Source organism: Numenius arquata, chromosome 9 (genome assembly GCF_964106895.1).
Source record: "Numenius arquata chromosome 9, bNumArq3.hap1.1, whole genome shotgun sequence".
Taxonomy (NCBI): Eukaryota; Metazoa; Chordata; class Aves; order Charadriiformes; family Scolopacidae; genus Numenius; species Numenius arquata.
Window position 1 is genome coordinate 38,744,491 of NC_133584.1, and position 18,130 is coordinate 38,762,620.

At 36.3% G+C, this 18,130-nt stretch overlaps 1 protein-coding gene across 1 annotated transcript in view; it reads left to right on the plus strand.

Annotated features, from left to right (window-relative positions):
- Positions 1–18,130, plus strand: part of CSMD1 (CUB and Sushi multiple domains 1) — a 1,131,310-nt gene that overhangs the window by 868,907 nt on the left and 244,273 nt on the right. The window contains exons 18-21 of the mRNA XM_074153404.1: positions 4,655–4,843; positions 7,400–7,516; positions 7,874–8,089; positions 10,452–10,640. Coding sequence (XP_074009505.1) covers positions 4,655–4,843; positions 7,400–7,516; positions 7,874–8,089; positions 10,452–10,640 — 711 coding nt within the window. The remainder of the gene's footprint in view (positions 1–4,654; positions 4,844–7,399; positions 7,517–7,873; positions 8,090–10,451; positions 10,641–18,130) is intronic.

Consider the following 18,130-nt stretch of genomic DNA (forward strand, 5'->3'; position numbering starts at 1 on the left):
AGCATTCGATACTGTCCCCCATACGATTCTTGTGGAAAAACTGGCTTCACACGGCCTGGATGAGCATACGATCCACTGGATCAAGCACTGGCTGACTGGAAGGTCCCAAAGAGTGGTGCTCAATGGATTTAAATCCAGCTGGTGGCCGGTCACAAGTGGTGTGCCTCAGGGCTCAGTGTTAGGACCATTTCTGTTTAATGTCTTTATTGATGATCTCGACAAGGACATAGGGTGTATCATCAGCAAGTTCGCAGATGACACCAAGTTAAGCAGGAGTGTTGATTCCCAGGAGGATAGGGAAGCTCTACAGAGAGACCTAGATAGATTGGAGCATTGGGCCAAAATCAATGGTATGAGTTTCAACAAGGGCAAGTGCCAGGTTCTGCACTTGGGCCACAACAATCCCGTGCATTGCTACAGGCTTGGGAAAGTGTGGCTGGAAAGCTGCCTGGAAGAAAGAGACCTGGGGGTTCTAATTGACAAGCGGCTGAATATGAGCCGGCAGTGTGCCCAGGTGGCCAAGAAAGCCAATGGCATCCTGGCTTGTATTAGAAATAGCGTGACCAGCAGAAGGAGGGAGGTGATTGTGCCCCTGTACTCAGCACTGGTGAGGCCACACCTGGAGTATTGTGTCCAGTTTTGGGCACCTCAATACAAGAGAGATATCGAGGTGCTGGAGCGAGTGCAGAGGAGGGCAACGAAGCTGGTGAAGGGCCTGGAAAACAAATCATATGAAGAGCGGTTGAAGGAGCTGGGACTGTTTAGTATGAGGAAGAGGAGGCTGAGGGGAGACCTCATCACTCTCTACAACTACTTGAAAGGACACTGTAGAGAGGTTGGTGCTGGTCTCTTCGCACAGGTAACTAATGACAGAACAAGAGGGAATGGCTTCAAGCTCCAACAGGGTAGGTTTAGACTGAACATTAGGAAAGAATTTTTCACAGAAAGAGTGATCGGGCATTGGAATAGGCTGCGCAGGGTCACCTCCCTGGATGTGTTTAAGAGCCGTTTAGATGTGGTGTTGGGGGATATGGTATAGGGGAGAACTTTGTAGAGTAGGGTAGATGGTTGGACTTGATGATCCCAAGGGTCTCTTCCAACCTAGGTGATTCTATGATTCTATGTTTACGATAGCTAAGCCTTACTTACTGAATATTTTTCCCCAAGAATGAAGCTCGGTTTTATGGGCTGACTTTTTTATCTATACAGCACCACTATTTCAATCGGGAACTTGCAAATTGATAGGGTTGCTACAGCTTTTGTTCTCCTTGCAAAAATCTGAAACAATGTAGTCAATGTAATCATTTCAAAGTTATCATTTCAAAAAGAAACTGGTAAGAATTTGCCTGGTATATGTGACTCAGAATCCCAAAGCAGCTGATGTGTTGAGGCAAGGGTGGAAGGGTGCCCTAAGAGGAGGGAATTTTAAGAACTCTACTGTGGACCTCCATCTACTCTAACAAAACTCAAAACAAGAAGTATAGTTTGTCTGAAAAAAAATTAATGTGTATCAAAGTTAAAATTTCATACACAATTAATATTTATTTAGGGCATATACAGTGCAGAATATAGACTTTAAAGGGTTCTTTGAGTCTATATTAAGCAATTTAAGCCAGGCGAAGGGAATCTAAAAATTCACTGTGTCAGTTAACATGGTGCATTTGCATTAAGAGCATGCAGTCAAGTCTAGAAGAAACTCATTCATCCAGAATTTAAGTATAGCAGGAATACCTCATGAAAACTAGATCACAGGCTTTCAAATCTCAATTCTGAGATATAAGAATAGCTGGAGGGTACAGGGAATAATTCTCTGTGCAATCTAGAGGTGGTTTATGATATTTTTGGTTGTAGTCCTGCTTCTAACCCTCATACCTATAATTCTAAACCCTTTACTTTATGCCCTGATAGTTTTTTTCCTTAGTTTTGAATTCCTCCTACTTCGTTCCTAAGGTTGTGTGATAGTCCTGGATAAATAAGGCACTGAGAGCACGACTTCCACAGAAACAGTTATAGATACACGGGCAGCTGAGAGGACCAGCACCTTCAGCGTGTATTCAGTGGGCTCAGGTGCTAGGAAATGCCTAACGCCCTCCTATAGAGAATTCTGCGCTGTCAGCAGTTGGCTTTGAGAAAGGAACTTCTTTGGCAAAAAGTAGACTGGAAAGATTTATGCTAGAAATTCAGGTGAGCTGTGATGAAGCACATAAAATCTTTAAAGACCCCAGAAGAACTAATCTTACTCAAGGCTCTCAAAGCATTTATGAGTGATGACATTACCCATATGAAATCCTGCCAACTTACAGCATTCTTTCCTACCCAGCACTGAAATATTGAAATTGATGTGAAAATTAATGTGAAAATCCTTAAGTTTATACAATGGGTGCCAGAGCTTTGAGGTGGATATGTCTACGTTTTATCCCTTAAACAAGGAATTTTAAACTCCAAAGTTCAGTGTCATTGAAACAGGCACACAGCAGATTTTTTTTTCAAAATAAAGTAGATCAAAATAATTGCCTGAAAACAAACATTGAAGTATTTATAAATGGTTCACACACACATACACTTCCTGTCCTTTTGTGGGCAGTTTTTTTTTAACAAGTCAGTGGCTTTTTGGGTTGCAAAAAAACCTCTATACAGGCTTCTCCAGGTCCCTCTGTTATCTCTGAGGCTTGCCTATGTGTTTGCTACCTGCTATTTTCAGCCAGCTTCTAGTTTTTCCTTTTACTGCAGGCTTTATGCTGGCTGTGTCCCTCATACTCTCAGTTGTCTTTTTACCCACCACAGCCAGTATTCTCAAGGTTTTTGTCTGGACATGCTCAGCTTCTCACAGAAGAAGGAACAATGGCCCTGTTCACTGAAGAGGTTCTATCTAACTCAGTCATTCTTGTTTCCAGGCACGTGCCACAATCTATCAGGTATATGTGTTAAAGTTTACGAGGTTAACCATCAAGGTTTGGTTACAGAGAGGCTGCAGGGGTGGCCTTTGTGAAGACAGGTCACAAGCTGCCCTGTGCTCAGCACAGACGATTCCAGCTGGTTCTGACTGATTTGGCACAGCCCATCAACCAAATTGGTGGCACCTCTGTGGTAACATATTTAAGAAAGGGCAAAATGCTGCTTAAGTGAATGAGGAAAAGAAAGTGTGAGAAACAATCCTACAAATGCTAAGGTCAGAGAAGAAGGAGGTGCTCCAGGTAGATATTCCCCTGCAGCCCATGGAGGAGACGACAGTGGAGCAGACATGCAGACTGCAGCCGTTGGCAGGCCCCTCGTCAGAGTAGGTGGATATTCCCTGAAGGAAGCTGCAGACCGTGCAGGCCCATGCAGGAGAAGGTTTATCCTGAAAGAGTGCAGCCTGTGGGAAGGACCCAGGCTAGAGGAGGGGAAAAGTGCGATGAGGAAGGAGCAACAATGAGGAGCTGTTATGGACTGACCACAGTCCCCATTCCCTCTCCCTGCCACGCCACTTGGGGAGGGGTGAGGAGGTAGAGGAGTTGGGAATGAAAGAGTGAACTTGAGCCTGGAAAGAAGGGGGTGGCGTTGGGGGTGTTTTAGTTTTTGTCTTGGTTTCTCACATATCCTACCCTATTTTTATTTGGCAATAAATGAAATTAATTTTCCTTAAATTGAGTCTGCTTTGGCTGTGATGGTAATTGACATGTGATCTCCCTGTCTTTACCTCAACCCATGAGCTTTTTCATCTTATGTTTTATCGTATTTTCTCCCCCTGGACTACTGAGGGGAAAAGTGAGAGAGCAGCTGGGTAGGGGACTGGCAGCCACCCAAGGTCAACCTACTGCACGTAGTAACAAAATAAAAGAGATTCCTTTCATCCCAATAGAGAGTCTTAATTTGTTTCCCTTGTGTGTATCCATTATAGCTCATTACATGATTAAATTCTACAATCGTTTGCTATCACTATAAGCATAATGGATAATGCTTGGTTAATGAGCCTCCATTTGATAATTTGGGTTTTTTTTTTCCTTGTTCAGTGTATAGCTCCAGGTTTATTTACCAAACACTATTCAATCTCTGCTATAAGATGCAATTACTAAAGACTCCTGTCAGATAAGAGTTACACAATCACGTAAGCTGTGTTCATTGTCTTTCTAATTTGATGCATAGGATAGTATCTATAGGAATTAACAAGTAATTTCTGAGTTCATCAATTGCAGCTTTTTGACACTGCATTTTGCTAAGTCAAACAACCATTACTATGACAGAGGAAAGTTGAGTTGTCTCACAGTAACAGAAATTGAATAGATGAAATGGCATAATCAAGTATGATTTTTATGCTAGCAAGATTTATATTCATACTTTGAAGCTTAATATCGTCCTATAGTTTCAGATGTTTAGTGCTTTTGGTGGCTTCTGTTTTCATTGTTTGATAAAGCTCCAATCTTTTCCTAATTCATTTGGGCTTCTCTGTTCTGTGAGACTGAAAATTGAAAAACTATGCTTTGAGTCAGTGACAACAGCTAGAGAATGTGCTTTATATCCCGCATCAGTTTTCAGACAATGCTAATAAGTATCTTTTGGGGGTTCTTTCTTCCTCCTGTCTTACTCATTTTGTATTTTGTTTGGGTTTTTTTGGGTTTACTATCTGGAGAAAAAAAAAAGGGGGAAATAAATAAATTAAATCTGTGTGTTTCAGGTGTTACTCTGGAATCAGATTCCTGCCTCGACCCAGGGATTCCAGTGAATGGCCATCGCCATGGTAACAACTTTAATATCCGCTCTACAGTAACTTTTAGCTGTGATCCAGGATATACACTGAGTGATGAAGAACCACTCATATGTGAAAGAAACCATCAGTGGAATCATGCATTACCCAGCTGTGATGGTAAGTGTCAAGTTATTCAGATGGCAGCTTTAAGGTCCAAGAAAGTTAATCTCCTATTTTTGAGAACTAATTAAGCTTATCATTGCTAATACCTCCCTTCAATTACACCACGATCCATACTTTTAAAAAATTATTTCACTGTTAATAAAATCCATTTTACATCTCTGTATTGACTTTCAGTCAAGTACTGTAATGTACAGTGAAATTTATATATTCACCAGTAGAGAAAACAGAATTCTCAGAGAGTGACACTGTTTGACTGTGAATGAAAATGGTGCCATACAATCAATATTTTCAAAGCAAACCCAACAAACATATTTTAAACATAGAATACTAAATACCAAAATGATTGCTCAAAATTTAGGATACTCAATACCAAAACAAATCATGATCAATCTATTTAATTAATTTTCTTGACATATTTTTTGTTTTGAAATTTTGGTTTGTTCATTATTTTGGGGGATGTGTAACATGAAACTGTCTAGAGCTTTCATGAAACTTTTTTTTTTTTTAAATGCTGAACTATACTATATTTCTGTGATCTTTTTTTAACACTGGATTTTTTTTTTTTTTCTAAGTTCTTTTTCTATGAACTGCAGAATCAACTCAATTTTTTTCATGGAATGCTTGTATGGTTGCTACAAAATCCCTCTGATAGAAACCAGAGAAAATAAAATCCAAATGTAGCTCAGTATTTCAATCGGGATAGAACACAGCACCTCTGAAAATGAGGGTGGAGAAACACTGGCACAGTTTGCCCAGAGAGGTGGTAGGTGCCCCATCCCTGGAAACATTCAAGGTCAGGTTTGATGGGGCTCTGAGCAACCTGATCTAGTTGAAGGTGTCCCTGCTTATTGGAGGGGAGGTTGGACTAGATGACCTTTAAAGGTCCCTTCCAACGTAAACTTTTCTATGATTCTGTGAGTATTTTGCAGTGACCCGCAGACTGTTGATGCTCTCCAAATTACAACTTCAGAAATTAAATCAGCAGAATAAATCTCTGAGGAAAAAACATGTTTTTTTTCCCGCCAACAAAGAAGAAAAAGAACCGCTTATAGAGTCATAGTCGCTAGAGTTCCCTCTCACTAATGTGTCATTGTCAAAGTTCTATAATGTCATGATAGAATGTGAAAATAATTTTCTAGGGAAACCCAAATAAAAAAAAATCTTTTACATATTTTTAATTTTAAACTTATATCTATATAAATTATTTGTAAATATTTAATATCTGCTTTAAGGAATGTTGCACAGTCAAACATTTTTCTTCCATGATGTTTACAGAATAAGAGGGATTTTGAGTTAATATATACTACTGTTCATTTATGGCATTATGAAACTGATATCTTTAATTATGTTATTTATTATTAAGTAATGTTATCAACCCTATATTTACTGTGGTTTTAACCATGGGTATTCTCATTAATGTTTATGTGCAGAAATACATATATGCATGCAAAACCAGGCTAGAAACATTTCCTTTCTTTCTACTTATTTATAAATATATAAAATGCATAAATTCAAAAAACATTAAAAACTTTAACAAACACCTTAGTCTTATAAGAAATAAAAAAAAGAATTTTAGCTATAATGCCAGAATGTTTGTATGTATACACATATACATTTACATACAAGTACTGCAAGTCTATTGAACAATTTACCATCTAGTTTATGGCAAAGTAAATCCCTTTATGTGAGGAAGAAGACTAAAAGCATCTTAATGCTTTGTTTTTTTATTGTTAAATATTTAGTTTATTAAAATTTAAAAATAAAAAAAGAAAACATAAAAAGCTGGACAGCAAGAGATGAGTGAAAAGTACAGCTATGCTGTGTTTATAAGACCAGAGAGCAATTCAGCATGCAATTCTTAAACTTTAATTAATTTGCCATGCAAATTTGAGCAGCCCAGTTTAGCAAATGTTAGTTTGCATAAAATGTTGTCTGGCATAGTTCTCTGTCTTCCAAAATACTCAGTTCCAAATAAATTACTTATGATGGGCCAATCTGAATCTTTGAAAAAGGAAAATACACTTTTTTTTTTTCATGAACATTGCAGAAGACATCAAATAGAGGCAAACTTTTCTATTATTTGAAAAAATACATGTTCTTTCTACAATATTTTTGTTTGATAAGAATGGAATTTAATATATACCTTTCTAAATATGTAGTGCAAGAAAAGTAGCTGCAAGATACTGGATTTTTTGAGTTATTTCACAAAAAAATAAAAAATTAATCTTACTTCCTGAATACTAATACAACAGGAATTAATGATTGCAGTATTCTGGAACAAAGTTTTACATGTTTCTGTGTTCTGCTAAATCACAGGAGAGGCTGTAGATGAAAAATAAACTCCCTTTCAAGGATTAGTTTAAGAATAATCAAATTGTTATCAAATGTGAATGTCATGGCTTTGAATGAATTAACTTCTTATTTTAATAATTGACCTTATTTTTAATTTTAAGGGTAGTTCAAAAAGTGAACTAGGTATATTTTTTAATAAAAGCTAGGACTTCTGTATGACTTCTGTTTGGTTTTTTCCCCCCTTTTTCTCTTGTTAAGCTTTGTGTGGTGGATACATTCATGGGAAGAGTGGAACTGTTCTTTCTCCAGGCTTTCCTGATTTTTATCCAAACTCTTTAAACTGCACTTGGACTATTGAAGTGTCACATGGCAAAGGTAAGAATGAACTCTGGATTGAATATGCATATGTAATTTCTACATTTAAATTCAAACACACAAACACAATAAAATGTCTTTTATGAACTGTTAGGTCAGTGCTTTCTGCCATTCTTTTGAGGAAGAAGTTTAATTTTACAAAATAAATATCTTCATACTGCGCATATTGATTGATTGAGCCCAAGTGCTTTCTGCAAGTTTTGTTTCCCAAATTTCAGGGTCTGATTCCATGTGTGACTTTACACTGAAAAAAGTTTAAGAAACGTAAGATTTATTTTCTGTGTCACTTGTGTATAAAGGAAGAGAAAAAAATCCTATTAAATGCTTTTCTTTCCCCCCTTTTTAATATTTTTAAAGGTGTACAGCTGGTTTTTCATACCTTTCACCTTGAGAGCTCTCATGACTATTTGCTCATCACTGAAGATGGCAGCTTCACAGAACCAGTAGCCAGGTTAACTGGCTCAGTCTTACCCCCTGCAATTAAAGCTGGCCTCTTTGGAAATTTTACCGCACAGCTTCGATTTATATCTGATTTTTCAATTTCTTATGAAGGCTTCAATATAACATTTTCAGGTAAGAAAGTCCATTCCGCTAAATATCCAGAAACTGTTTCCAGATAATTTTTTTAGTTGTAGATAGCAGAAACATTATGAAGAACCAGTGAAAAATGTCAATAGAAATTGTATAGTCTCTATTGTAGAAAAATGGCTAAGGTGTATAAAGGTGGCTAACAGATTGAGAAAGATGTTGGTGATGTGACTATTTTAAGGAGAAGTTTTCCCTGTTCGTAGAGAACCATCAGAAGTGTGAAAAAGTAGTTTGGAGGAAAATTAAGGGTGGAAAAAAGTACAAAGATAGAAGGTACTTCAGAAGGAAAAAACTAACTGGTACTGTTTTACTAAAGGAAGTATAGAAACTGTAAAAAGCAGTAGTGTGCTAACTTAGAGTCACAGAGGAGTCTAAAGCAAAGACTGATTTTTGGAATAGAAAGGTATATAAAAATAAAATAAAAAATGTATTAGCTGTTGATGTATGAAGAAATTCTGATAATTTTTACAAATTCCTCTTTAAGATAATTGAAAAATTTAAGTTACAGCTTTTTATTTGCAGCTTTCTAAAATGCGATGACATAAAATACATTGAGATGCTCATGCACATGGATATTCTATGGAAGAAGTACATAAGGAACTCATAGCCAACTTTCTTACATCGTTTTCAAGAACTGAAAACAATTTCAAGAACAGTAAATACATTTTGTTGAGATATGGCAATGTTTACAGATGAACATGCTATTTATGAATAATATATCTCATTTAGCTTGCTTAGTTAAAAAAGAAAAAAAAATCCTACCTCCCTAGTTAGAGCAATGGTGTTGGATTTACTTGTATCAAATGCTGAGTTACATTCGTTCTGGATACTTTGGACTAACCAAATCAGAGGTCAGCAGTTTTGCAAGTTCGGAATCTAAATGTGAATATTAAATGATATCTCTGGTAGTTTATTTATAATTAACTCAAAATGTTAGAGGGCTAGGTAACTTGTGGAAAAATACACGAAATATCATTATGATTGCAAGGTGAAAAATTGTAGAGTGACAAAATAGGGGGATCACAGAATTTTTCAAACACAAGCAAAGGTTTATGCCCTCTACAACTGATGTACACATAGATAGCCATCATAGGTCATAAGTTAAATTAAATAAATATTTTGAGCAATATTAAGTAAGTAGTGAAAACACTACTACTGTTTAGAAATTTTGCCAGCAGAAAATGTGGTTTATAGATTCCTCCTACTATTCAGGACCTTCCACAAGACAGTTGCTATAGGGAAGGATTTCTTTCTTTATTTTATTCAGTAAGTCAGCTGTTTAAACACTCATTCAGAAACTTTGGGTTAATTCATTCCCCTGACTAAATGTAGTTTCTTTCTCTAAATAAGCGGATTTGACCATACATTCCACCGACCTCTAAAGTAAATGTTTCAGAAAATGTCTTTTCTTATCAATTATCAGAAGTGTCTCTCTTCTAAGTGATCTCCTGGGTCTTTGGATCATATTCTGAAGAATATAAAATCAGACTTTTTGATCTAAAGTTGATCTTTCTCAGCATCTTTTTTTGAGCAGTGGTCGGTAGTGAATACCTAAGGAAGAAAAAACCACCACAAACCAGGTCAAACATATAGTGATACTTCCCCAGCGTACTCTTTGAGGATTAGGGAATGTGTAGGTCAGATATTTACTGAATGCAATGCAGTCCCTCTGTATGTAACAGCTGTGACCTTTTCCCATTAGTTTGTTCTGAGTCAACCTGAATTATTCCTGATGCATAGTTATAAAAGAGACAAAAAAAAAAAGGCACTTGAGACTTTAAAAAAATAGGTATGTATTTGTTTTCAGTTGGGTGACACGTGTAGGATTTCTAAAAGGCATGCAAATAGAGATTGCTGGATTAAGAGTGTAGCTTTACTTAAGAAACTCAAGCACACTTTTTGAAAATATGGTCATATTTCTTTTCATTCACCTGACCCCTTGTTTGATTTTTTTCTTAGATTATCTTAATTACATAATGATTTTTTTTAACTGTAAGTCTCACTTCTAAAGCTGTTTGGGTGTTCAGATGAAATGAACCGAGAATTATGTACAAAGGATGTCATTAAACAAAATTACAGTAAACACAGTACAAACTGATTACAGCCCCTGAAATTAACAAAATAAATGCAGTGTGGGTGGGACACAATAGATACATAATTACTGTATATATAGTCATAGAACACATACAGAAACATGACTGGCTTTTAGTAGAGAACATAACTCTGAAATACATGTTTTCCAAGTGTTCCATACTGACACAATGCAACTAATTTGGGAAGCTTTTTTTTTTTTCCCACAGGGACAACTTGTCCCATTTATTTATATATTATGTTTTATTGTGTGCAGAGTATGATCTGGAGCCCTGCGATGATCCTGGTGTTCCTGCCTTCAGCAGGCGAATTGGTTTTCATTTTGGTGTTGGAGATTCCTTGATCTTTTCATGTTTCCCTGGATATCGCCTGGAAGGTGCTAATAAACTTACCTGCCTGGGAGGTGGTCGGCGTGTATGGAGTGCACCTCTGCCAAGGTGTGTGGGTAGGTGGTCACATGCTTTCATTTCATTCATCAAATCGTTAATTGCACATGGCATGTGTCAGAATGCTGGGCAGAGAACAAAGTGCTTGGGTTGAAAGGATTGATCCCCAAGCTGTACAAACTTTAAAGTCAGTGCAAGATATAAGTAATGCATGTCTCTTACTTAGAGGAAAAAAAAAATTAGAAAGAGGAATAGTTAGAATTGTGATAGAAAATAAAATCAAAATGTCTTATGAGAGAAAATGTAAATCTAATTATTGAACTGTATGATTGCCATAAGTAAGATATAAATTTCATACTTTGTCTTTCAGGATAAAGAAACGATGTTTAGAGCTTTTAGGTGAAAATAGCTTTTTTTGGAGTCCCCCACCTGGTTGTAAGAGTCTTTTTTTCATATTGTGGTTTTATTCTTCTAACTCTAAACTATTGTGGGTTTTTTTTTTTAAGTTTATAAACTACAAACTGTATTACAGCATTGTAAATGATAATTTTTAAAATTAATGTGCTGTTATTAGAAATCAGTAACTAAAAGCTCAAACTGAGTGAATAGTTCTTTTTCTGGGAAAAGCTCTGGGACTGGATTTTATAAAATTTGTACAGTTGCTGTATTTCATTTGTGAGATGGTTTTATCACCACCGTGTGAAGTGAATCTGATCAGCTACTATTGACCTAATGCTTCTAAAATGTCAAATAGTTCCACACACCTCTAAATGGATTTTCTTAAGAGGAATCTTGTTTTAAGTAAGATTTTATTTCATTAAGGGAAAAACTCAGCTTCAGCTTATTTCTTTTGTTTGTTTTAAAGGGATGTACATATATGAAAAAAGTCATGTCACCTACATTGTATATACACGTAAGATACACGTATATAGTTTAAAAATCTGGGCTTATTTAACCCATGATGAAATAAAGTAACAGGTGAAAGAGAAACCAATATTATATGCAGTTTGCTATTCATTTGGAAATTCTAGATTTAAGTCTTAGGCTATTTTCAGTTTGATTCATTTTAGAAGTATCACTGGCTTCTTAACACTGTTTCTCTGTGACTGTTGGCTAACCAAGTGTGCACTATCCTATATCATAGAATCACAGAATCATAGAACAGCCCAGGTTGGAAGGTACCTCGAAAGATCCACTAGTCCAATCGTTTGTGAGGAAGGGAGCTAAAATGAGATTATCTAGCACCCTGTCCAATTGGATCTTGAAAACTACAGTGATGAGGATTCTACCACATACCCGGGACTGATCTCACTGTAAAAAATTTCTTTTTTATATTGAGAGCAACCTGTACCCGTTGCACCCTGTCTTCTCCATGTGGTTCATTGTGAAGAGAGAGCCTCTGTCCTCTTTGTAGCCACACTGGAATACTGTGATGAGATACTCCTGAGCCTTCCCTTCTCCAGGGAGAAGAGAACTAACTCCTTCAGTCCATATTGATCACTAAAATAATATTCACATACTCACTTTGAACCTAACATTTTATTTTCCCTAATTTTTAAGTCTTCAGCTATTCCATAGGTGTGAATGGAAAATTAGTTTAGTAACTCAAAAAGTCATAATTTTCAGTATGTAAATTCAATATGAAATTGTTTGCCTACTTCCATTTCATGTCAGTACTTGTTACCAGATATTAATTTTCTTAGGAAACAAAATGCACGTCTACAATATACTAAGTAACAAGAAAATCTATACTAATTATTTCTTATAAAAATTTGAATGTTATTTGAGCTTATTTGAATCTTCAAGAAGTCATGGGTCTTAGGAAAATTGGGATATTTGCATGTTTGGGGTTGTTTGGGTTGGTTTTTTTTTTTTGTTTGGTGTTTCCCTCTTTCTGGTGGGCTTTGTGTTCCATTCAAACATATGCTTAGTTTAGTTCAGCTATAATTTTTTTTTTTGGTCTGCAGTAATACTGTTCCCTCATGCTGAAGAAAAGAGACATTTTACATGGTTGTCATGTATGTTTGGGTTTTTTAAATGTTTTTATGTTTTAGAAAGCTTTTCCTACATAATGTGCAGTAATAATATAAAGTAATATACAGTACTACTTGATCTCTTAGAAATGCTCACTCAGTTATCCTCATAATGTGAATTACATATTGCAAAGTTGTAAAGATTACCACAGAATCAATAATTAGCTTAATGAAGTATCAGCCATTGAATTAACCATGAATTTATAGGACTAATGTAACCAATTACTGTGCCAGATACAGATATGCCTTTATATTCTCCCACGCATAATTTAGAGAAACATATCCAATCGTGTATACATGGTAAGTCTGTAATTCATATAGAAAGGAAATTTGTTTATTGAGAGCTCAACATTTTCTTTTTGTGTTTGTATTATGTTCAGTTTTGAATAAATTTTATAGACTGATTCTAAGACATCTGTCATTAAATCCATGTAGAAGACTCCACTTCCTAATTGATCAAGAAAGCCTTTTATAAATTATGCATAGGCAACCGGCACTTATATCAAAACACTTATATAAAACCCAAGCTACTGGACTACAGACAACCTTCCCCTGATTATCTTTTGTCTAGTGGAGATCAGAAAACGGAAAACAATTTATTTCCCCTTCCTTCATTGACATTTCATCCTGTGTTATTATTTGTTGCTTTGTTATTATTGCTTCAATATTATTCCAGTGTTTTCCAGAAAAAAATATTTTTGCAAAAATATGCATTTGTTTACTAATTGTGGTTATGATGGGTTATTGACACTACTTCCATATATATAATTTATTCCATTATGTCGCTTGCTTTAAAATAATTGCAAATGCATACATACATCTATACTTATTTCATGGCTGTGTTAAAATTCCCAAGAAGGTGGATACATATTCTTCTCACTTTTTCCTTCCAGAAATAGCTCTTTTTTTCTCTACCTATAATTACACGATTCTATTAACAGTTTCGTTTACACTGCACAGTTGACTACTTTTTCCTGAGGACAAAGCCCAACTTTTAGTGATTTCATCCCCCTAGAGTAGAGATCCAAGTGTAAAGCTCTTTGGCAGTCACGCAGTTCTGCACATCCCCAAAACTATGCCCATCTCAGAAGGTTGGTGAATGAGGTGGAACAACTCCTTAGTCTGTTGAAGTCCCTGATTCTGAGGCTAATGTCCACCTAAAGGAGACCATCACAATCAGGTTTCAGCTGCTATCCTGTGGTCTTCATTAGCCTTTTAAACAGCAACCACACCATTTTGTCTGTTACTAAGGCAGATTTCCTAGATCTCGTCTAGCAAATCAGTACTGTGCTGTTAATCATACTTTTCTTACCTTCTAGTTTGCTTTAAGTCAAACTAGTCAGGAGCTTTCTACCTCTCTGTATTCAGCTTGTGCTACTGTTAAAACAAGAATTGGAAGAATCATAGGTTAAGAGAAGAAGCATTCCTAGAAGTACTTTTTTTTAAAAAATGAAAGTAATAATTCAATGAACCAACACAATGAACCTTAGATCTTGCATCCAGAAAATGCTTCCCCTCCCCACAATATATACATTCTTCCAACTCGGAGCCATAGTCTGAAGGTTTCACTGTCGTGCTGCAGTGCAGAATGCTGTCCCTGGCCCCATGAATTTCATATTCCCCTCTGCGCACTGGCAGGGCTTTGCCGTACTGAAAGAAGTTAGATGCTGCTCTGCTTCAGTTTGTTGGATACCAGTGGCAAGTACCTTCTCAGGCTTGCAGGGAATAGAGTCTGTGCAAATGTGGAAACACGACATGAAACGAGGTATCTGGTGAGTATCCACATTTGCAGAGATAGGGAACTGATACATAGGGCCTCAGAGAGTGGAGGGAGTTTAGATTGCAACTTCAAATGCATGCATCTGATGTACACCTAACTCATCTCCTAAGTACGTTTTGAAGCATGACTTTATCATTTGCGTGATCCTCTAACAGATGAGGAATGGGGCTTTTGGTATTCTTTATTGTGCACTCTCAAATGTTGATGAAATTCTTTAAGAGGGGAGACATTTCTTTCCTTCCCTCCTACTCGTGAAAGATGTACTGTTCACTGATTATCAAAGGCAATGGGTAGAAACCTGAGCGGAGAAATGTTTACAGTGAATTGCAAGGTACAGTGTAGGTACCTCGTCGTTCAAAAGATATTTCAGAAATTGCTAATTCACCCTGCTGTATTTGTTAATCTCTGAGGGGTACTATATAATAAATGTTTGTTTATTAGATGACAGAAGATCTGGCTTTGCTATAAGTTTAGATACAAAAATAGTAAATTGAGATTATTCTATCATATTCTGACTGTGATATTAATTGCAAAATTGAGGCGGTAATAAGATTATAAGAACAAAAAAAAAAATGAATATTTAGTTCTATTTGCTAATTGTTTTCTTTTAACTCCTCAATATCTTCGCTAATGTGAATGGCCTTTACGTAGCCTCCCTACTCAGATGAAGAGCTACCCTTGTTATTAGAGATGGTTACTTTGCCCTGTTCACAAGGACATGTAACTACACACTTTGATCACCTCATCCAGGATTTAGGCATTTGGACATCACATGATAATGGGAAGAAAAGTTTGAATTAGTTCTTCAACCCTCCTTTCAGAGATTGTCCTAACAATTTCTATTCTTTTACCTGATTTGCATGCTGCTTCTGTCTACTTGTCTGGGTTTTCCTTGCTCACCATCTTAAGGAACTGTGATAAATTTTACCTAGGATGTATCATTAAAATATTACTTGTACACTATACAGTGTACACTTTATTCAGTTCAAACCAGCCTTTCATGATAATCATGGCATAAAGTTCAAGCATAACACATTAATACACTAAATAAACTTGGCTTTGAGTGCTTTTCGTTTGTTTGTTTGGGGCTGGGTTTTAACCTTCATTACTTCCCTGTCGCCCATGAATCATTTCAACTGTATGGAGTGTTCCTAAAGCAAGCTGTGAAAAACTTAAAGCTGTAAAGAAACAACTACTTAATGTTTTCATTTCATATTTAAGCAGTGTTGCTCCTTTATTAAATTTTACATGGCATTTGATTTTTAATGTTGCATGAATACAGTATTTGAGTAAAATCTTCACCATGGTATTGTTCACTGGTATTCACATTAATATCACATTAATTTATCATGTTCAGTTGTTATAATAAATACTACATGAATAATTAATGGTAGGGTGCTACAATAAGTTGCTGACACTCTTTAATAAGTTGTTTCTTTTTAATAGTTTAGTTAGTATTCATTGCAAAATCATCAATTATAATTAATACACTTTGTCGTGTTGTAGCACTGAGTTAATTTCCATCGAGATTGAAACATAAGTGGGAACCTTGTTAGCCCGAATAGCACTGTAGATTTCTGTGAGACCCTTGAGATCTGGCATTCATTGTTTTCTTTAAATTCCCTGTAGCATAAAATTTGAATTGGAGTCCACCTCTGAGAAGTCAAACTAAATCTGAAAATTGCTATTCACTTTTTGTTAGTGTTTAGGCAGAGAGAGCTCTCATTTAAGAGCTGCTCATGAGCAAGAAATTTTCTATAACATCAGTAGCTGAATCTCTGATGAATCCTCTGATAAGGATGTGCATGAATCCAGGATCCACTGTTTTTAGGAACTCTATTTTTTGATGCTGTAAAATTAAATTGTTTAATCTTTAGGTTGTTTCCTATTCCAAACAACATATTAATGAAGTTATTTAATAGATTTTTTTACAATTTCTATTTCTTTTTCTTATAACATTGAATTTTTATAAATACAATTGAAAGGTGTTTTTTTAATCCCTCATTTTTCTGTCGATGTTTGACAGAAATTTGAAGATTTGTTCAAGTTAGTGTTTTAGTCTTACTGTATGTGGATCTTCAAAATATGGCGCAATATAGTGATTACAGGTTTTAGTTGCCTCTATTTCAAAACTGAAACTTTAGTATTCATGAAACACTAGCAGATTTCAGCTGTTGCATAGTGATCACTGACTGTTTTCAGAATGAAAAGAAGGAGTGATTTGTATGAGACCTTAATCACCTTAATGTAAGACCTGGTATGAAATTTTAATCACGTATAGTTGGAAGGAATAATGATTGTCTCAGGTCATCCTTTTGCCTTCTTTCTACCTTTTAATGTTGTGTATGCTAAATATTTTTTCTTGATAAGACAAATAATGTAGAGTTGTTATCTTCATAGGTCATTACCAGATGATACTAGAGAAAGTAGACAAAAATGTCAAAAAAAAACCCAACAAAAAATATACTAAATCCAAAAACTGCCCCTTGGAGCCTGACAATAATCCCCTGAGGCCAATTAACATCATAGGATTTGTTTTGAGAACCTGAGTGGTATTTTATGTCAGTAGCATATGGATTCAAAACTACTTAAGCAAACCTCAGAAAAGGCTTTACCTGCTTAGTTTTTCCTTTCCTACCCCATTATTCTTTGCAATGGAATGGTACCAAAAAATACAGAATAAGAGGCTTGTTTTCAGCAAGGTGTTTCAGTTAGGTTTTCAGTGAGATATTCTAACCTTGCCATCATCATACAGGTGTTGCTTAAAGAATGCTGAGAGAGGCTTACATGCACACGCTTCATTAGTGTAGTCCATAGCTGATGACCTACTTTGACTTGAAATCTATCTTAGAGAAGCAAACAAGGAAGGGGAAAAAGGGAAGGACAGAGAAAGAAGAAAGGGAAAGCCACTCCTCAGGCACCAGCTGGGAAGAGGAAGGAGAGAGTCCCCAGACAAAATATCTCTCCAGAAAGATAGTGGTGACAATGATGATGACAGTAATGACAAAAAAAAGCCAACATCTTCCTGCTTTCTCCCTAGTACAGTTATATTTTACATGCAGACTTTCTAAAGCTCCTCATTGGTAACTTATGATACTGTTAGCACTGAATGGGGCATGTGTGGGTGCTACAGACTGAGTAGTAGTTAAGCTTTGTGCATATATATTGTTCTGTAATACTTATTGTGTGTTAAAATAACTATTATCTGCTCATTATCTGCTCTAATACAACATGAATTTACAGGCTAAAAGCCACCAGGTTTGCAGTGATGCAATCTTAGTGTAGAGTTATAGGCTAAAAGCTACAAGGCAAGAGAGTAAGAAGTGGGGTGAAAATAGTATGATTGAAACATCAATGTCAGTCACTTCTTAGGAGAAAACCAGCATAACAGTGGTTCTGAATTCAGCAGTGCCAGGTGAGAACAAGCGCACTTGCGGTACCAGAGTGAAGGTACTTCCACAGCAGCCTGGCAGCGTGTAGATGAAAGGTTACAGGCTCACAAGTACAGGGCTGGCTGCAGAACTGGAGATGAAGGACTGTTAATGTTTCCAAGATTAAGGCACTGCGCAACAGAGGTTCTGTAGAAACTCCACGTGCACCTTGGCTTGACACAACATCCCAGTTAACAGGAAGTCTCATGCTCAGCTTTAGAGACTCCTCAATCAGTGACTGTGGAGAAGGCCTAAGTTTTTGCTATTATGTGACGACAGAGCAGATGATGCTTGGTTCAGCTTTA